The 21832-nt window shown below is 46.3% G+C and overlaps 1 protein-coding gene across 3 annotated transcripts in view; it reads right to left on the reverse strand.

Annotated features, from left to right (window-relative positions):
* Positions 1-10263: 10263 nt before the first annotated feature.
* RGS7BP (regulator of G protein signaling 7 binding protein) overlaps positions 10264-21832 on the reverse strand; it is a 154474-nt gene continuing 142905 nt past the window's right edge. For 2 of the 3 annotated variants that reach the window (XM_073655056.1, XM_073655057.1), the window contains 2 exons: positions 15353-15423; positions 10264-11120 (listed from right to left, as the gene is read on the reverse strand). In XM_073655056.1, coding sequence (XP_073511157.1) covers positions 11029-11120; positions 15353-15423 — 163 coding nt within the window. In that variant the 3' untranslated portion in view covers positions 10264-11028. The remainder of the gene's footprint in view (positions 11121-15352; positions 15424-21832) is intronic. The other variant, XM_073655058.1, reaches the window with a different exon arrangement.

Consider the following 21832-nt stretch of genomic DNA (forward strand, 5'->3'; position numbering starts at 1 on the left):
ACTCTCCTGAGCCTATGCAGGTCGACCAGACCAAGATGGTCAAAACCCGTCAGGACTTACGCCGTGCCGAGGGAAGCTGCTTCTACTGTGGCAGTAAGGAGCACTGGATCCGTACCTGCCCGGAGAGGTCGGGAAACGCCTGTGTCTAGGATTGCTCAGAGAGGTCGTCCTAGACAAGAATAAATCCTCTCCATCTCTGCTGTTGTCAGTCTCAATCGTCTGCGGGGAGAACCGTTATTTCGAACTAGCCCAACTTGACTCTGGAGCAGCCGGGAATCTTATTTCACAGTCCCTGGTAGAGAAATACCGCATCCCCACCAAACCTCTGGCTGTACCCTTATCTGTCGCTGCCGTGGATGGGGGCCTCTTACCACGTCCCATTCAACTCATCACCGAATCCATTACTCTGCAGGTGGGAATGCTGCATTCTGAGAGTATCTCCTTTCATGTTCTGCCTGGACTCTCTCATGCCCTCTTGCTAGGCCTACCTTGGCTCCAGAGACATGCACCCGTGCTTGACTGGCAGACCGGAGAAGTCCTTCGCTGGGGACAGGACTGCCATAAGACTTGTTTGGTTCCCGTCCATCCCGTCCGTCCTTCTCCTACCCCAGCTAATCTACCTGGACTTCCGATTCCTTATTGGTCATATGCTGATGTCTTTAATAAGAAGGAGGCAGAGACACTACCCCCTCATAGACCATACGACTGCCCTATCGACCTGTTACCCGGTACTACTCCTCCCCGTGGGCGTATTTACCCATTGTCCGCTGCTGAGACCCGGTCTATGTCCGAATATATTGAGGAGAACCTGGCCCGGGGATTTATCCGGAAATCTACCTCCCCGGCGGGAGCAGGCTTGTTCTTCGTTAAAAAGAAGGACGGCTCTCTCCGTCCCTGCATAGACTATAGAGGCCTAAACCAGATCACGGTGAAGAATAAGTACCCCCTTCCGCTCATTCCGGAATTATTTGATCGTCTGAGGGGGGCTAGAATCTTCACCAAACTGGACCTTCGTGGGGCGTACAACCTGGTCCGTATCCATCAGGGGGATGAATGGAAGACGGCATTCAACACCCGGGACGGCCACTATGAATATCTGGTAATGCCCTTCGGTCTCTGTAACGCTCCCGCCGTCTTTCAAGAGTTGGTCAATGACATCTTCCGGGACCTTCTCTACTCCTGTGTGGTGGTGTACCTGGACGACATCTTGGTCTTCTCTCCGGATCTCCAGACTCACCGGAGGGATGTTCGTCAGGTCCTGCTCAGGCTCAGGCAGAACCACCTCTTCGCTAAATATGAGAAGTGCCTTTTTGAGCAGACCTCGCTTCCGTTTTTGGGCTACATAATTTCTCAGACCGGCCTACGAATGGATCCTGAGAAACTGTCTGCCATCGAGAAGTGGCCACGACCGGAGGGGTTGAAGGCCATTCAGCGGTTCCTGGGCTTCGCCAACTACTACCGCCTCTTCATACCGCACTTCTCTTCCCGGACTGCCCCAATTTCTGCGCTCACCCGTAAGGGCACTAATCCCAAAGAGTGGCCGCCCGAAGCAGAGGAGGCCTTTCTTTCCTTAAAACAGGCCTTCTTTTCCGCCCCGGTGCTGCATCGCCCAGATGGCAACAAGCAGTTCTTCCTGGAAGTTGACGCCTCCTCCTCTGGAGCCGGAGCGGTACTTACCCAAAAATCGTCTTCCGGGAGAATGGTAACTTGTGGCTTCTTCTCCAAACTCTTCTCCCCTCCGGAGCGCAACTATTCCATAGGAGATCGAGAGTTATTGGCCATCAAGCTGGCATTGGAGGAGTGGCGTTACCTGCTCGAAGGGGCTCTTCACCCGGTAATAATTTACACTGACCACAAGAACTTGGCTTACCTCCAGCATGCCCAGAGACTTAACCCGCGCCAAGCCCGGTGGTCCTTGTTTTTTGCTCGCTTTGATTTTGTTCTTCATTTTCGCCCGGCTGACAAAAACATCAAGGCGGACGCCTTGTCCCGATCCTTTCTGGTGTCTGATCTCGAGGAGGAACCTAAACACATCATCGATCCCGCCAGAGTAATGCAGGTGGCTCCCGTGAGTCTAAATCGTCTCCCTCCCGGTAAGACGTTCGTATCAGTACCTGATCGGGAGAAGATCCTACACTGGGGTCACTCGTCTAAACTAGCTGGCCACGCCGGTCAGAAAAAGACCCTCCAGCTTATTACCCGGCACTACTGGTGGCCTACCCTGCACAAGGACGTAATTGACTTTGTTTCTGCCTGTGTGTCCTGCGCCCGCAACAAGGTTCCGAGACATCTGCCAGCCGGTCGCCTCCTTCCGCTTCCTGTACCTGCTGCCCCCTGGCAGCATATAGCTATGGACTTCATAACTGATCTCCCCGTCTCTGCTGGTTGTACGGTCATTTGGGTGGTCGCTGACCGCTTTTCCAAGATGGCTCATTTCATTCCCCTGCCAGGCCTCCCGTCTGCACCCGAGCTGGCTAAAGATTTTATCCGCCACATCTTTCGTCTTCATGGCCTGCCCCTCCACATCGTGTCGGATCGTGGGGTACAGTTCACCTCACGCTTCTGGAGAGCCACTTGTAAACTGCTAGACGTCACCCTGGACTTCTCCTCCGCTTACCACCCACAGTCTAATGGTCAAGTGGAGCGGATCAATCAGAACCTGACCAGTTACCTCCGGCACTTCGTTAATGCCCACCATTCTGACTGGGTGGATCTCCTGCCATGGGCTGAATTCTCGTACAATAACCACGAGAGCGAATCTTCCTCCAAATCCCCGTTTTTTGTAGTCTTCGGTCAGCATCCTCGGATCCCATTTCCCGTCTCCACCTCGGTGGATAATCCGGCTGCGGAATCTCTCGTTAACAAATTTTCCTCCATTTGGGAGAGTACCCGATCCGCACTCCTTCAGTCGTCCGAGCGGATGAAAAGACACGCTGACAAAAAACGTCTGGATCCTCCACAATTCCGTCCTGGGGATAAAGTCTGGCTCTCGTCCAAGTATGTCCGGCTCAAGATTCCTTCCTATAAGTTAGGGCCTCGGTTCATCGGTCCTCTGGAGGTTATCAGTCAGATCAACCCGGTGGCCTATAAATTGAAACTCCCGGCCAACCTACGGATCCCTAACTCCTTCCATGTATCTCTCCTCAAACCCGTGGTACTTAACTCTTTTTCCAAGTCTACAGGTACGCCTCCTGCTCCGGTTTCTGCTGAAGACGAGTTTGAGGTAGAGAACATTCTGGCCACCAAAAGGGTAAGAGGAAAGACCTTTTTTCTAGTAGATTGGAAGGGGTTTGGTCCTGAGGAGAGAACGTGGGAGCCCCGGGAGAACATCCATGCCCCTCTCATCCTTGCTAAATTTCTGTCTGGCCTAAAAAAGGGGGGGCCTAAAGGGGGGGGTACTGTAGCGTCGGCGTCCCTGCCCCCTGCTAGGCAGGGACGCTGCTCCCCTCACCTCTCCGCTCCGAGCCCGGCGTCCTCCTCCCGCTCTGCTGGCAGCGCGCGCTCCTTCCCGGCCACGGTGCTTAGGGCGCGCGCTCCCCCCCCTCTTAAAGGGGCCGCGCCTGCCGTCCTAAGGAGTCCCCGGCCAATGGCAGGAGGACTTCACCATATATAAGGCACCTCCTCCAAAATGGAGGTGCCCGAGCAATGTTGTTGCACTGTTCACTACTCTGCTTCAGCCCTCAGGTCCCGTTGCCTATTACCTGCCTGTTACCTGCCAGTTACCTGCCAGTTTCCTGCCAGTTTGCTGCCTGTCATCCGCTTTCCTGCTTGCTAGCCTGAGGTCCGACGGTCGGCCTTCCGACACCTGTCAGTCTGTCTATGGACCAGCTTGCCCGCTCACCTGGGAGCGCTCACCTGCTACCTGTCTGTTAGCCTACCTGGAGGCTCCGCCGTCACGTGCTGTGACCATCTGCCAGTCCAGAGACTCTTGCCTGCTCACCTGGGAGCGCTCATCTGCTACCTGCCAGTTAGCCTGCCTGGAGGCTCCGCCGTCACATGCTGTGACCACCTGCTTATCCAGAGACTGCCCCGGTCACTTGCTGTGACCTCCTGCCCGTTTACCCAGAGACTGTCCCGGTCACTTGCCGTGACCTCCTGCCTGTTTACCCAGAGACTGTCCCGGTCACCTGCTGTGACTACCTGCCCGTCTTCCCTGGTCACCACCCGCTTCCTTACAAGGATCGCCCCCTTGTATAGTTGCTCAGAGGTTCCGCCTCCCAGACCCGTTACACAGGGTTCCCCCTTCCTCGGTGTTCCCTCCCCCCACTCCAGCCAGGGACAGGGACTGTCGGGCTCTACTTGGAGCATATCGGTCGCCCTGTCCCCCGGAAATGTGGTGTAATGCATGCAGGTGTCAGGGTCCTGATCCACACTCCATCCTTACCTGGAAGTGAGATATCGCACATCTGGATGAGATGCAATACCTCTGTAGCAACCGAGCACTCAGGGTGCTACATTCCCCCCTGGTAAATCACAGCATGTCCACGGGCTGGAACAGAGCAAAAGACAATGCAAATTAGGACATGCAAAGGAAAATATATATATTTTTTTTTTTAACTGTCAACTGCATATCACTTCCCTTTATGGGAAACATTTTCTCTTTTCACCATTATATAAAACATTACTTTTAGCAGAAAACATATAAAACATCATCAGCAGCATATCAACGGCGAAGTCTCTTTTCAACAGGTCACAGTTCTTTCTGCGACCAGGTGTCCATTCTTCTTAAGGTGCAAACTTGGCAAAACCAATAGAGGGCACTTTAAGAAGTGCAACTATTTATATGGATTGGCTGCTCCCAGTCCTCAGCCGGATAGTTCACACAAAGTTGGCTGCTCCCAGTCCTCAGCCGGATTTTACTGACCCGTCTCCAGGTAACTTTAACCAAACACATGAACAACAATCTTTAACCGGGCAAACTTCCTGTAACTCTTCACCCTGGCGGGTAACTATTTACAATTAGGCTGTCGCCCATCAATAGCGATGTCCTACTTGTTGACTCTCCTCCTTCTCACCGTACTCTTCAGACCTGTCCGGGTCCTCTGGGTAGTAGGGTTCAGGGTAGTGCTCTTCTTCTACCCGCTGAACGTTGAGAGCGTACCACCCCCTCTCACCGCTGTGCCTGGTGCAGATGACGTGATCACCAGGGTACAGTTCTGGGGTGTGAGTGCCCGGGATAAGCGGTTCTGGCTGGGGGACCAGGGACGATGCAGCGCCAGCTGCGTCCAGGATAGGGACATCACTCCTACCTGCTCCCGCGACCGCTTCAGCTCAGCCTATCACCTCCCGATCCATGAGAAGCTTCGCCGGGGCTTGGGCGCCGCCGATCACTTGCAGCGCCGCCCCCGGTGTACACGGCATGGAGAACAGCATTACCGTGGCAGCGGCCGCGCCTGCGGCTGAAGTTCCCTCCATCTTGGGTGTCTTCCTCCCCCTTGGTGAACCGCGGCCTACCTTCTTTTTTTTTCTCCGTAGGCCGCAGCTCCGCAGGCGATGGTTTGCATTGAGGACCTGGCGTCGCGCGCTGCTGAAGTCAGCGCTCGCTGGGCTCCTTCCAGGACCTTGCGCAGCGTCAGCGCGTGGGTCGGGGCTTCAGATCTCACGCGCTTTCGGCGTCCACGCCCCTCTTCTTCCCGCGCGGAGTCCCGAAGATGGTGCCAATGGCGGGAAAACGGCTGCGGATGGCGGGAAAACTTCACCACGGTAAGTATCTCAGTCTCTGAAGGCGCGCAGTACCCGGTGGTAGCGGGCACGAAATCCTGCCGACTATGTCAAAGTTGACGCGCCCCCTGGGCCACGTGAGGAACCCGGAAATAGGCCTTTTTGTAGATGCTGGGGGTTGTAGTCACCGTGGCGGTGACCCGGTCCCGTGGCTCAGGGTGGTCAAGCTAAATGGCAGTCTATATGCTGAATGTCTGACTATGCCACCCGTGGATTGAGGTCAGAGTGAACCGCCGCTGCAGGGCAGACCGCTGAGGCTGGTGTTGTGGGTGCAGCAGAGTGTAGTATAACTCCCCACGGGAGAAGTATAGCCTCAGGGCAGTGAGTGCAGATGATGGGGGTGATGGTGCGCGGGAATGACTCAGAGTCTCTGTAATAGTCCAGGATCTTTACTCACAGTTCGTTACTCCACGTTACTCCGGCCGGCTGTAACTTCCCGCGTCGCACCGTGTTCACCAGGTGAGGGGCTCGGCCAACTCCCAGATAACTTTGGAGCATTTCACAGGACCCCCTTTGTGTGTCCTTCCTCTGGCCTGTCGTACCCCACCAGTGACCACGCTTCTGTCCAGCTGCCTCGGGCCTTGACGGGCAAAAGTGCATTCCGTTTCCCTGGACCCTATATGGTGCCTTCCTAGTGGGAGTAGCGAGGGGCTGCGCCACTTGAAATGTCGCAGCCTCCGGTTTCTAGCTGAGGGTAGTTCCCCGCCTCCATTAGTTTCGGGGACCGGTCTCCCCCCTTGGCCTGACCCCTCTACTCAGGTAGATACAGGCGTATGGTGGCTACCAGCCGGTCCACACCCCCGGGGTCCCTTCTTTCCTCTGTGTTCCTGGAGCCTCCTCCGCTCCCCTTCCTTCTTCCCTCTTCCTTCAGGCCCAGGCCTCCTGACAGAGCCTGCCTGTGGAGCAGAGCCCATGCAGCAGCCCTGCTCCCTGTCTTGGGCCTCTCAGGCTAGGCCCACCTCCTGGAGCAGAGCTCCACAGAGCACTGCTCCTGCTCTTTTCCTCCTCTGACTGGCTACTGCTCTAAGATCGCCCCCACCTTTTATATCTCTCTCTCTGTGCATCCAGGAACTGCTTCCTCTCGGCCCCTGCACTACAGGGTTCCCCCTTCCTAGGTGTTCCCTCCCCCTCCAGCCAGGGAAAGGGACTGTCGTGCCCATCTTAGGGGCATATCGGTCGCCCTGCCCCCCGGAAATGTGGTGTAGTGCATGCAGCTGTCGGGGTACTGATCTACACTCCATCCTTACCTGGAAGTGAGATATCACACCTCTAGGTGAGATGCAATACCTCTGTAGCAACCGAGCCCTCGGGGTGCTACAGTGCCATGACGACCCGATGTCGTCATGACAACATCCGGGTCACCAGACAGCAGGAAGGTTTTGCACAAAAATGCACTAGATTTTGCACAAAAATGCGTCTTTTAGTGTGTGACAGCTGTCAATCATAAAAACCTGATATGATTCTGGCATCGCTGTAATCGCACCGACCCGAAGAATAAAGTCGTCTAATCACTTATACCGCATGAGGAACGGCGTAAAAAATAAACTCTAGGGTTAGGGTTGTGATGGGGTTGGGATTTTTTTCAAAAGTAAAAAAAACGATATGGCGACTAGTGTTGAGCGCAAGTGCTCGCTACTTGAGTTTGCATCGGGTGCTCGGGTATGCACGGAGTATCGCGGGTGCTCGAGTGACATGCTCGAGTCTCTGCCCCATATGCTTCGTGGCCAAAAAAACTCGCGGGGATTGCCTGCCATGCACGAGCGATCCCCACCTGTTTTTTTTTGGGTGACTAATAACCATGAAACATGCGAGCGTGGAATCGAGCATGTCACTCAAGCACGCGCGATACATGTTGCATACCCGAGTACCTGATGCAAACTCAAGTAGGGAGCACTTGCGCTCAAGACTAATGACAACTTATTCAATATGATGACCTAATGTTATCAAATTCTGTGTCGTACCTCTGGATTCAAAATGTTCACTATTCCCCTTGATAAAATCCTTGAGGGGTGTAGTTTCCAAAATGGGGTCACTTGTGGGGGGGGGGTGTTTCCACTGTTTAGGCACATCAGGGGCTCTCCAAACGCGACATGGGGTCCGCTCTCGATTCCAGCCAATTTTGCATTCAAAAAGTCACACAATGCTCCTTCCCTTCTGAACTCTGCCGTGCACCCAAACACTGTATTTTCCCCACATATGGGGTATTGGCGTACTCAGGAGAAATTGCACAACAGTTTTTGGGGTCCATTTTCTCCTCTTACCCTTGTGAAAATAAAAAACTTGGGGCTAAAACATTATTTTTGTGGAAAAAGTTAGATTTTTTTATTTTCACGGCTCCATGTTATAAACTTCTGCAAAGCACTTGGGGGTTCAGGGTGCTCACCACACATCTAGATAAGTTCCGTGAGGGGTCTAGTTTCCAAAATGGTGTCACTTGTGGGGTTTTTCCACTGTTTAGCCACATCAGGGGCACATCCGCTAAGTGTTCAAGTAAATTTTACATTCAAAAAGTCAAATGGCGCTCCTTCCCTTCCGAACCCTGCCGTGTGCCCAAACAGTGGTTTTCCCCCACATATGGGGTATCTGCTTACTCAGGAGAAATTGCACAACAAACTGCATGGTGCAATTTCTTCTGTTACCCTTATGAAAATGCAAAATTTGGAGCTGAAAAATATTTTTGTGGGAAAAATGTGAAAATTTTATTTTTACGGCTCAATGTTCTAAACTCCTGTGAAGCACCTGGGGGTTCAAGGTGCTCACCACACATCTAGATAAGTTCCCTGAGGGGTCTAGTTTCCAAAATGGTGTCACTCGTGGGGGGTTTCCACTGTTTAGGCACATCAGGGGCTCTCCAAACACAACATGGCATCCGCTAATTATTCAAGCAAATTTTACAATCAAAAAGTCAAATACCGCTCCTTCCCTTCCGAACCCTGCCGTATGCCCAAACAGTGGTTTTCTCCCACATATGGGGTATCAGCGCGCTCAGGAGAAATTGCAAAACAAACTTCATGGTGCAATTTCTCCTGTTACCCTTATGAAAATGCAAAATTGGGGGCTGCTAAACATTTTTGTGGGAAAAATGCGAAAATTTTATTTTTACGGCTCAATGTTCTAAACTCCTGTGAAGCACCTGGGGGTTCAAGGTGCTCACCACACATCTAGATAAGTTCCCTGAGGGTCTAGTTTCCAAAATGGTGTCACTTGTGGGGGATTTCCACTGTTTAGGCACATCAGGGGCTCTCCAAACGCAACATGGCGTCCGCTAATTATTCAAGCATATTTTACAATCAAAAAGTCAAATGCCGCTCGTTCTCTTCCGAGCCCTGCCGTGCGCCCAAACAGTGGTTTTTCCCCACCTGAAGGGTTAATAAAGTTCTTGAATGTGGTTTTGAGCACCTTGAGGGGTGCAGTTTTTAGAATGGTGTCACTTTTGGGTATTTTCTGTCATAAAGGCCCCTCAAGGTAACTTCAAATGTGATGAGGTCCCTAAAAAAATGGTCTTGTAAATTTTGTTGTAAAAATGAGAAATCGCTGGTCATCTTTTAACCCTTATAGCTCCCTAATAAAAAAAATTTTGGTTCCAAAATTGTGCTGATATAAAGTAGACATGTGGGAAATGTTATTTATTAACTATTTTGTGTGACATATCTCTCTGATTTAAGGGCATAAAAATTCAGAGTTTGAAAATTGCAACATTTTCTACATTTTTGCCAAATTTCCATTTTAAAGTGACAGTGGTCAGAATTGTAAAAATTAATTTACGTGCAAAGCACCCTTGGGGGTAAAGGGGTTAATGGATGTGCCTTTTTAAACTTAGAGAGGTTGTTGAGGCTTGGTGCTCAAGTCTGCAGTCGCAATGTTTGACTGCAGACTTGTGAATCCTCACAAAGCTCACAGTGCTACGCTGTCAGGATTCACATGAGCTGGGAGCGGCTGTCATGTAACCTTGAGTATGTGATTTATATAGTGCCACCACATTCCTACTAGACGTGTTTGACCTTGCTCAATTCACTTGTATTGAGCGAGGCCACGCACGTCTAGTCGACACATGACCACAGGTATAACAACAGCATAGTTGCAGTTACGCGCCCCCCCACTCCTGGTGTCGGCACCTGAGACTCCTGACTTGTGAGGATTCATAAGTCTGCAGTCACATAGAATGACTGCTTGAACCCCAAGCCTGGACAGCCCCTTTAGCTTTAAGTAGTTACTGTGTACTAATAATAATGTCACCTTTGATCAATGAAACAGTCAAACCATACATCTTAGTTTTTCTGTACTCTCCACCCACGTGTCACTTTTCATTGTTTTTCTGTTGCTTTTTATCCATCAACCATTGTCCCCTTCTGTCCGTGCATTCTTCATTCTTCATTTCTCTTGATTCACTGATTATCGCAATGATTCATTATTTGGATTATCAGGTCGATGAATCATCCATTCATTTGTAGATGACACGACAATAGAAGAACACAAATCATAACATCACACATTTAACTAAAAATTTTTTATTAACAATGTAAAATGTATATTTCAGTCTCAGCTAACTCTTGCATGCCCTATCGGATTTAACACTATGTCGATATGCAGACACCATGCTTCAACTTCCTATAGTAACAATATATGGTAAATTGTCTTTCTAGGTCATGAGGATATATCCGGGAATTGAATACACTATCTTAATATATATGTATAACATCTTCAAAATTGTGAAAATCACACCATTCGATTGAAAGGAAAATACTGATGATCGTCATCAAGATTACAATATATGTACAAGCCATAAATACTTCATTTTCATCCTCTAGTTAGCAGGGTAGAAACTTGGCTGAGGTTCTGGACAAAATCCTGATGCATTGTGGAAGACTAAGTATGACTGAGACAAGAGAGAAGGAACTAAAAATACAAAGTACAGTTATTGGCCTTGATACATCAATATTCGCATAATGATTGCTGTCACTATTATCCATAGTAACCTCCACTGTGATGCCGATGGAATGGTTTTCCTATAGCACAATACTAGGACATCAAAGCGTTTTGCATATTTATTGTATGCCATGAACATCGGAGTGTTCATAAAGTCTTTTAAAACATATCCAGCCAGTCACTGATGGCATCATCACGCTTGCCGCTTCCTCCACCGCTTCAGTCTTGGCGTTAATCTCCAGACTATACAAGTTTTGAAACAAGGCAGTATAGGCAACACTGAATACATAATGAAATAACCAACCTCAATACGATATATGACGGCAAAGGTCAAACTATAACGTATCAGCAGAAAGAATGGCTTTTCTATATATATTTTTTTTAACTGGAGATGAGACAACACAATCCAAAGAATCTTCTCTTTCTTCTTCTGACGAGTGGATAAGGTGTCAAGTTGAGGAGGCTACTGTCGTCTGTGTAGGAAGAACAAAATAACTGTATCAATCATTAATGTCCACAAGAGTTACTTTAGGGTAAGTTCACACTGAGCGATTTGCTTCAAATCAGCACGGTGGCTCAGTGGTTAGGGCTGTTGCTTTGCAGCTCTGGTGTCCTGGCTTCAAATCCTGCCAAGAACAACAACTGCAAGGATTTTGTATGTTCTCCATGTTTGCGTGGGTTTCCTCCGGGTTCTCCCGGTTTTCTCTCACATTCCAAAGACATACTGATAGGGAATGTAGCTTGTGAGCCTCGATGGGGACAGTGACAAAGATGTCTGTAAAGTGCTGTGGAATATGATGGCGCTATGTAAGTGTGTAGCAAAAAAAAAATACAGCCAAAAAACTCAGTGTGAACGTACCCTTATTAAAGGGAATCCAACACCAGGTTTTTGCCACCTAATCTGAGAGGACCATAATGAAGGGCCAGAGATCCTTATTTTAGAGATGCATCAGTTACTGGGCTGCTTGCTGTAATATTAATACAATCAGTGTTTTATCAGCAGGAGATTATCACTAGAGGACAAGTAAACCTGCTGGCATATTGTCCTCCATAGTCATGAGCTCTGTATAACTCTGCCCCCACCACTGATTGGTAGCTTTCTGCCTATGCACAGTGTACATAGAAAGCTGCCAATCAGTGGTGTGGGCCGGACTCTACAGAGCTCAACATTCAAATAACTGCTAGATCTGCAGCAGATAAATATGTTTTTAATCAAAATTGCAGCAAGCAACTCAGTAAGTGATACATTGCTGGAATCAGGGTCATTGCCCCTGCATCACATTGCTCTCAGATAGGAAAGCAAAAACCTAGTGACAGATTCCCTTTAAAATGTTTTTTTTTTTGTATCTCTCCTATAAGTGAAAGTTTTCAATACACTCTGGCTTCACAAATGTTTAAACCTTTCTAGGTTTGTTAATTTTTCATTTTTGCTCTTTTGGTTGTCCATCCCCTTCTTTCAAAAGCGATAACTTTTTATATTTCCGTCGACATAGCCATATATGAGGGCTTGTTTTATGCCAGACAAGTTTTGATTGACACCATTCACTTTCCCATGTGATATACTGAAAAACAGGAAAGAAAAATTCCAAGTTTGGTGAAAAAAATGCAATTTCACCATAGATTTTTGGGTTTTGCTCTTTTTTGAGGGTTCATTGAGTGGTAAAAATGAACTCGCAACATGAATTTCCAAGTCAGAACCTTGTAAAAAATTAATTTGTGTCACCATTTTCTGAGAATTATAAAAGTTTATTTTTCCATCAATGGAAATGTATTCGGGTTTGTTGTTTTTTTTTTGCTTGCTGAGCTGTAGTTTCTATTGATACCATTTTGGGGAACTTTGATAATTCAGGTCATAATGGCTGTATGATATATTTGAACTTTTTCCTGGCTAATACTTTAATAATCAACAATATTATTATTGGATTTAGTTGTTCGAAGAGTGACTGTTCTTTTAATAGTTATTTCATGCATCAATAGTACACATGACAATAAGGAAATTTTATAATATATCTTTTCAGAGAAATCTGCTTCTTTCTCCTCCTGGACTGATCTTTTACTTTCAATTCATGGATAAAATCTGTATTTAGTGAAGATAGATTATCCCATTACTGAGATAGGAGATGACAGTTGGTTTTAAAATTCTATGGAGGAAGAGGAGGGATGAGCTTGTCCCATAAGAAACAAGCCCTTAAAGGGAACCTGTCACCAGTTTTGTCCTATATGAACTAAAGCTATCACCTCATGCAGCGCTTGTGCTTCATTCCATAAATGCTTACATAAGCCCCTGACTGCCCCTGTAGACGCCTCAAAAAGCTTTTTAGGTTCTCCTGCGCTGCGATGGTCGAGGTTTTGGGCCTCACCAACCCTCTCGCCAGCTGCTGCTCCCTGTCCTCCTTCTTTAATTGACGAAGATTTAATTTGGGCCTGCGCACAGAAACCGCGGCTTGTGCCTGCGCACTATGCTATGCCCTACTGCTGACACAGCCGAAAACAAGTGTGCATGCGCCCGCAGTAGGGCAAAGCACAGTGCACAGGCGCGAGCCACAATTTCTGTGTGCAGGCAGATTTTGCCCAGCGGTGTGGGTGATTCGAAGCATTATCCACGTCAATTAAAGAAGGAGGACGGCGAGCAACAGCCGGTGGGAGGGATGGAGAGGCCCATGGCCATCAGACCGGACTGACTGGATTACCATGCAGCGTGGGACAACTTAAAAAGGTTTTTTGGGGTCTACAGAGGGAGTCAGGGGGTTATATAAGCATTTATGGAATGCAGCACAGGCGCTGCATAAGGTGATCGTTTTAGTTCATATAGGACAAAACTGGTGACAGGTTCCCTTTAATAGCTTGAAGTAAAAGGTCATAAAGAAAGAAAAAACAATCGCTGCGTTCTTAGACCTCATTCTGATGTCCGTTTTTCACTTACAGGTTTTATACCAGTTTTTATGGCTACAACACAGCCTATAGTGCTGTTCATACATCTGTTTTTTGTGGACCTTGTGTCGCTTAATAATGAAAAAAAAAAGAAGACATGTCCGTTTTTGAGCAAAGTCACGACTCAAATCACCCGTATAAGTCTATGGATCTGTGAAAATCCCGAACACCACATGGATGCATCTACGTGATGTTCATTTGTAATACTGTAATGGGTAGGAGAAACTTTGCCTTTTTTTGTATATGAAAAAAATCACTTATGGTAAAAGTGGACACACTGACCAAAGACTGATGAAAATCTGATCCAAAACACTGATGAAAACAAGTCCATTTTTTCATGTACAAAAAAAACACTGAAGTTTGAATGGTTTTCCACAGTGCAGTGCGGTGTACATCTCCATAGAATCCTAGAATGTTAAAGTTGGAAGGGACCTCCAGGGTCATCTGGTCCAACCCCCTGCTCAATGCAGGATTCACTAAATCATCTCAGACAGATGTCTGTCCAGCCTCTGGTTGAAGACTTCCATTGAAGGAGAACTCACCACCTCTCGTGGGAGCCTGTTCCACTCATTGATCACCTCACTGTCAAAAAGTTTTTTCTTATATCTAATCTGTATTTTCTCCCTATCAGTTTAATTTCATTGCTTCTCGTGTTTTCATGTGCAAATAAGAATAATGCAGACCCCTCTACAGTGTGACAGCCCTTCAGATATTTGTAGACAGCTATTAAGTCTCCTCTTAGGCTGTGTGCCCACGTAGCGTTTTTCAAGCGTTTATGCTGCGGAATTTCCGCAGCGTAAACACTTGTGAAACGCTAGGTAATCCGCACCCCATGGTCCCCAAGGGGATTCCGCATGTTCTATGCACATGCTGCGGATTTTTCCGCAGCGTTTATGCTGCGTACAAAAATCCGCAGCATGTTCATTAATTTTGCGGAAGCGCAGCGGAATGGCCGCCATTGACTTGCATTGAGACGCATAGAATCCGCATCTGTACATTTGTACAAGCGGATTCTATACGTCTCTATGTGCGGATGGTACCCAGTTCTGGAGGAGAGGAGACTCTCATCCAGACCTGGGTACCATTGTACCTGTAAAAAAAAGAATAAAATAAAAAATAAAGTTTATACTCACCTTTCCGAAGGCTCTCTCTGCATGCCGGCAGCGCTGAAGGACCTTCGGTGACGTCACAGTCATGTGACCGCAGGCCCTTCACCGCTCTGTCTCACGATATGCCGGCAGCCAGGAACCAGCGAGGAAGCAGCGCTGCAGCACACGCCGGGACATCGGGGGCGAGTATAGCTTTATTTTTTTATTTTTACGGTCACACTATATAAATCCATGCCGTTTGCATGGATTTATATAGTGTGACCTAGTTGTCAAGCACTTTCCAAGTGATGCTATCGCGTGGAAAGCGCTTGTCAATCTGCATGCGGAAACGCAAGTGAATCCGCATGTGGATCCGCATGTATTCTGCAGGAAAAACGCATGCACAATCTGCATGCGTTTTTTCTGCCAGGGAGATGCAGAAATGCTGCAGAAATTTTCTGCTTCATTTCTGCATCGTGGGCACATAGCCTTAGTCTTCTTTTTTGCGAGCTAAACATTCCCAGATCCTTTAACTGTTCCTCATAGGACATAGTTTGCAGTCCGCTCACCATCCTGGTTGCTCTTCTCTGACCTTGTTCCAGTTTTTTATTGTCTTTTTTAAAAATGTGTGCCCAGGATGATCAAGAAATAGTTTAATGCATTAGGAAAAGATCAGATGCACTTACCTTGGTTTTTTAATGGCAAAGGCATGGTCTCCCTGAGTTTGCTTAAGAGGTTTTTCATTTCCCTCATGTCTCTAAAAAGAAAAAGTGTCACGCTCAGGGCAGAACTGTACTCAAAGCAAACAACCCTCATTTCCCTAACCCCAGATTTCAGGATGTATATAAGATGATTGAGCTGCTATTCAGTCATTTTCACCTAATTTACATCCGTGCACTGCGTATTAATATTATAAAAGATGCATAATAGCAACTGTACAATGAAAATGTACGTAGCAAACAAGTTTCACTATTTTGAGGATTCCAGCTTGCTGTCAGAAAATGGAAACATTTAGACAATGAAAAACTTTCCTGACTTAGCACAGTACGGCTATGTTCAAACGCAGCGGGGTTTTTTCTGAAGCCAAAACCTGCTCCCTTGGCAGTAAAACTGCTGAGTTGAAAACACAGGTTTTGCAGAGTTTTTTGTGCATTTTTGCAGCATTTTTTGGCTGGGTTTATTTTTGTTGCGGATTACATGTGTGGCTTTTCTGCAGCACCTGGTCAATAAAGTTAGTTTTCTTGATCAAAAAGGCAGCAGAAAACCCAAAGTAAAACCTGTTTGCTGTGTTTTTTGCACTTTTTCACTGTTAAAATACGCTGTAAAAACGCTGAATGAATTTGAGATCCGCAGCGTTTTTTTTTAATCTGCAGCATGTCAATTCTGTCAGAAAAAAAACAAGTGTGTGCATAAGATGTCTGAAGTACAGCATATGGTGGTGAACAGCAACAATGGCGGCTAAGTGGTTGGACAAGGAGAGAGAGTCCCCTGTCAGTGCTATGATTGTGGGAACCCAGTGGGATGTTTAATGGCACCCCCAATTCGAACCTTCTTTATTGGGCCACCAGATACATACAGTATGTATACTCCTGCCCAAACATATACCTGCTCAGACCAACCTCTGGCGCAGCATATATCTCTCTTAAATGGGTTGTCCAGGCATACAGATAATTAAACCATTGTAAATCCTCTTAAAAATAAAGAGGAGTGAGCCTGTGGAGGAGGGTGACACGGAGCAGGCATGTTAGAGAGGTCCGCACTCTGTTCTTCCATGTAGAGACTGTTCAGCAGTCTCAAGAAGACACTCTGTGTGGGCAGTGGGCAGACCAGAGGTCATCAGCCAACTAGATGCAGTGGGCAGTCACTAGTGAGGGCGGGAGTTCGGGATGGCTGTGATGCAAAACATCATGGGAAATATAGTCTGGATGGTCCTAAGGAGTGCTGGATGGAATTCCTGGACGGAGACAATAACAAACAGCACGGAAGGCTGCAGGGAGATGAGGGGAAGCTCAAAATGGAAAATAAGGGGAAAAGTGTGTTGTTGGGTGCACTATAGTGATGGAAATAAGTTATCCTTTTAGTCAAAAAAACCCTTTAAGAACAAAAGGATCGAGAATGTTAAAATTCAAGATGCCTGATCCTTCTTTCCTCTGATTTCTGGGGGAGAGTCAGGACCCATAAACTTTAGATGGTCGGACAATCTTGTAGACTAAGTTGACATTCATCTATTGTGTAGGTTCCACCTTTATGATTAAAGGTATGTGCACACGTTAGGTATCTGGTGCAGAAATTTCTGCACCATTTCTGCATCTCTTGGCAGAAAAAACACAGCGTATAATATGTGTGTTTTTGATGCATTTTTAATATGCATTTTTGGTGCAGATTTTTCCCCATTCATTGCTATGAGTCAAATCTGCAGAAAAAACGCTGAAAGAATTGACATGCTGCAGATTTAAATCTGCACCAAATCTGCAAGTGAAAAATAAGCAACGTGTGCATGAGACTTCAGGATTCTCATTCACTTTGCTGGACTGGAAAGCGAGAACAAAAATTGCAAAAAAAAGTGCAAATTCACAATAGTTTTTGGGGTTTTTATTTACCATGTTCACTATATGGTAAAACTGGGGAAAAAAACGATAAATAGAAAGGACTCCTTACTCATCAAATAACAAGAATAATATCTTTATTACATAGATGCACAAAATATTAAAAACAATTAAAAAGGATAGGTAATACAGAAAAAAAAAAGTTCCAGTGGTGCATAAATATTAGAAAGTGCTCATATAATCTATCAAAGTCCTCAGAAATAGTTTAAGAATCCATATTGGAAAGGAATTTTTTCAGATTAAGATATTGGTCTTCTGCAGGACCAATATACCGATTACTATTCTATATTGCTAATGGCATTGAATTTTTTTCTGCTCATAATAATTAAATGGTAACATTACTTATAAAAACTCTTTATTAAGATAGACTTATGCAGGACTAAAACCATGTTCAAGGTTTCATATGTTTCATGCGATCAGAACTCTCTGCTCTATACCTAATAACCCCACTAGGGGGAGCCATGGATATGGGCCTTTTCTACATTTGTTTGGTGTTTGAGTGTCCCCATATACTTTTTTATACAAGTGGTCTTACCTTTTAGCCTGTATATACAGATGTTTCCTTGGATACTTACCTAAAGAACTGGAAAAATTCCTTTCCAATACGGATTCTTGAACTATTTCTAAGAACTTTCATAGATATATGAGCACTTTTCTAATTTTTATGCACCACTGGAACTTTTTTCTGTAGTACCCATCCTTTTTAATTGTTTTTAATATTTTGTGCATCTCTATGTAATAAAGATATTCTTCTTGTTATTTGATGACTAAGGAGTTGTTTCTATTTATGTTGTTTTTCTTTCTTTTTTTTTTTTACTTCTAATGATATTTCCGACTATGTACGGTAGGTTTATCACTATACAGTAAAATTGACCTGGCAATATAATTCTCCAGCCCAGTACAATTTTGCAGATACCAATCATGTATATTTTTTTGTAACTTTGTGAAAAAAAATTGTTTTTGTCGCCATTTTCCGAGATCTTTAACATTTTCAATTTTCGATATATGGGGCTGTGTGAGGGATTATTCTTTGCATCCTGAGCCAACGTTTTTACGGATACCATTTTGGGGTAGATATGATGCTTTAGTCGCCTCTTATTTCATTTTAGTGCAATGTTGCGATTTTTTTTTTCTTCATATTTTTTAAAAAAATTTTTTTACTTTTTACTGTACTTAATAGTCACCTTAGGGGACTTGAAGCTGCAATCGTCTGATCACTTGTACTATACATAACAGGGCTTCAGCTCTGCTATGTATAGCGAAAATCACGGTCTCCTATGAACCCCAGCTACAGTCTGGCTTTCACAGGAGAATCATGATGACAAGCACGACTGTTATGGCGGCCCACCGGTGTCCCGCAATCACGTCATGGGCGAGCTGATAGGCATATGGAATGACACATCCTTCTACCGACACGTGTTAAATGCTGCTATCAAGCAGCGGCAGGAGTTCCAATCCATCCGCGGCTGATAGAGCCAGATGATGGCTGAATAATTTAGTCATCATCAGCCGGGAAAGATACGAGCCCAAATCAGTCAGAGACAAGTCATATATATCGTAAAGGGGTTAATACAGTCTAACAGTGAATCTAGTTTGGTTGCCATAGTAACCAATCAGATCTCAGCTTTCATTTCTTAAACTGCTCTGAAAAAATGAAAGCTGCACTGTGATAGGTTGTTATGGGCAACAAAGACAGTGTTAAGCTAAGTGTACACTTACAAATGGTAGCGCTTCCTGACATATACAGTACAGACCAAAAGTTTGGACACACCTTCTCATTTAAAGATTTTTCTGTATTTTCATGACTATGAAAATTGTACATTCACACTGAAGGCATCAAAACTAAGAATTAACACATGTGGAATTATATACTTAACAAAAAAGTGTGAAACAACTGAAAATATGTCTTATATTCTAGGTTCTTCAAAGTAGCCACCTTTTGCTTTGATGACTGCTTTGCACACCCTTGGCATTCTCTTGATGAGCTTCAAGAGGTAGTCACCAGAAATTGTCTTCTAATAATCTTGAAGGAGTTCCCAGGGATGCTTAGCACTTGTTGGCCATTTTGCCTTCACTCTGCGGTCCAGCTCACCCCAAACCATCTCGATTGGGTTCAGGTCTGGTGACTGTGGAGGCCAGGTCATCTGGCGTAGCACCCCATCACTCTCCTTCTTGGTCAAATAGCCCTTACACAGTCTGGAGGTGTGTTTGGGGTCATTGTCCTGTTGAAAAATAAATGATGGTCCAACTAAACACAAACCGGATGGAATAGCATGCCGCTGCAAGATGCTGTGGTAGCCATGCTGGTTCAGTATGCCTTCAATTTTAAATAAATCCCCAACAGTGTCACCAGCAAAGCACCCCCACACCATCACACCTCCTCCTCCATGCTTCACGGTGGGAACCAGGCATGTAGAGTCCATCCGTTCACCTTTTCTGCGTCGCACAAAGACACGGTGGTTGAAACCAAAGATCCCAAATTTTGACTCATCAGACCAAAGCACAGATTTCCACTGGTCTAATGTCCATTCCTTGTGTTCTTTAGCCCAAACAAGTCTCTTCCGCTTGTTGCCTTTGCTTAGCAGTGGTTTCCTAGCAGCTATTTTACCATGAAGGCCTGCTGCACAAAGTCTCCTCTTAACAGTTGTTGAAGAGATGTGTCTGCTGCTAGAACTCTGTGTGGCATTGACCTGGTCTCTAATCTGAGCTGCTGTTAACCTGCGATTTCTGAGGCTGGTGACTCGGATAAACTTATCCTCAGAAGCAGAGGTGACTCTTGGTCTTCCTTTCCTGGGGCGGTCCTCATGTGAGCCAGTTTCTTTGTAGCGCTTGATGGTTTTTGCAACTGCACTTGGGGACACTTTCAAAGTTTGCCCAATTTTTCGGACTGACTGACCTTCATTTCTTAAAGTAATGATGGCCACTCGTTTTTCTTTACTTAGCTGCTTTTTTCTTGCCATAATACAAATTCTAACAGTCTATTCAGTAGGACTATCAGCTGTGTATCCACCTGACTTCTGCACAACACAACTGATGGTCCCAACGCCATTTATAAGGCAAGAAATCCCACTTATTAAACCTGACAGGGCACACCTGTGAAGTGAAAACCATTTCCAGTGACTACCTCTTGAAGCTCAAGAGAATGCCAAGAGTGTGCAAAGCAGTCATCAAAGCAAAAGGTGGCTACTTTGAAGAACCTAGAATATAAGACATATTTTCAGTTGTTTCACACTTTTTTGTTAAGTATATAATTCCACATGTGTTAATTCATAGTTTTGATGCCTTCAGTGTGAATGTACAATTTTCAAAGTCATGAAAATACAGAAAAATCTTTAAATGAGAAGGTGTGTCCAAACTTTTGGTCTTTACTGTACTTTAACATTTCCATAGGCCCAAACTCACCAGATGGAGGTCAGAATTGTGTTCTGTTGGCCTCTGTCTGGCAGGTATGATATAGCTCCCAACCGTCTCGTTTTTGGCGGAATATTCCCGCTTTGAGGGCTCAGTCCCGCGTCCCGTCATGGCTCAGCTGTTCTCCTGGCTGTGGAGGGTGGTGGGGGGGGGTTGCGGCGGTGGAGCAGCGGGCACAGGTAGTAGCCGGCAGCTGCAGCTACCACGCCCATGGGAGTGGAGAGGAGTGAATATTCATTCTCCTTAATAGCGCACACTGTCAATCGCAGTCACCGGCTTCCTGCTGCGGCTCCGCGATCCTGTGCTATTAGAGAGAATGAATATTCACTCTTCTTCACACCCATGGGCATGGAGAAGAGTGAATATTCATTCTCTTTAGTAGCAGACATAGAGGGTCGCTGAGCCGTGCTGACAGTGCGCGCTATTAAGGAGAATGACTATTCAACTCCTCGCCACGCCCATAGTCCCAGTGTGGAGAGGAGAGAATATCCCAGCAGCTCATCTCGGAATCTGAGGGAACATGGCAGTGATGTCATGCACTGCTCAGATGCTGAGATCAGCTACTGACAGACAGGACGCAGCGCTGGAGCAGAGGGGAGATAGGAAGGTGAGTAGAAGTGTTTATTTTTTTCATGTGTGCAGTGATGGAGGGCCATGCATACCAGGATTGGGGAGGAGGGGCCATGCATACCAGGATTGGGGAGGAGGGGGCCATGCATACCAGGATTGGGGAGGAGGGGGCCATGCATACCAGGATTGGATCCGAGGGGGCCATGCATACCAGGATTGGGCATGAGGGCCGTCTGCTGAATGCCCCTCATTACCAGCACCCCTCTGACAACTTCTCCTGCCAGGGGAGAAAGAAATGGTAAATGGGCGTGGATTGGGGTGTGGCCAGGGGCGCGGCCAAATTCTGTAGCGGCGCGCTATGCGCACTGCATGATCTCTCCTTCTTTTTCTTCTTCAAAAGTTGGGAGGTATGGGTACGAGCCTCCATAACTTTTATTTAACTGTATAGGAAAGAGCAGAAGACTGGAATTTCACATGCAAAGAGCCCAATAAACATCAATTCCAGTCGGCACTGAAAACCCGTGGTGCTCTTGTCTAGGGTTTGCATCTCATTGCCAATAATATAAGAAGACCGGCACT

Source organism: Phyllobates terribilis, unplaced genomic scaffold (genome assembly GCF_046119375.1).
Source record: "Phyllobates terribilis strain yellow unplaced genomic scaffold, ASM4611937v1 Scaffold_1__5_contigs__length_1240528914, whole genome shotgun sequence".
Classification (NCBI taxonomy): domain Eukaryota; kingdom Metazoa; phylum Chordata; class Amphibia; order Anura; family Dendrobatidae; genus Phyllobates; species Phyllobates terribilis.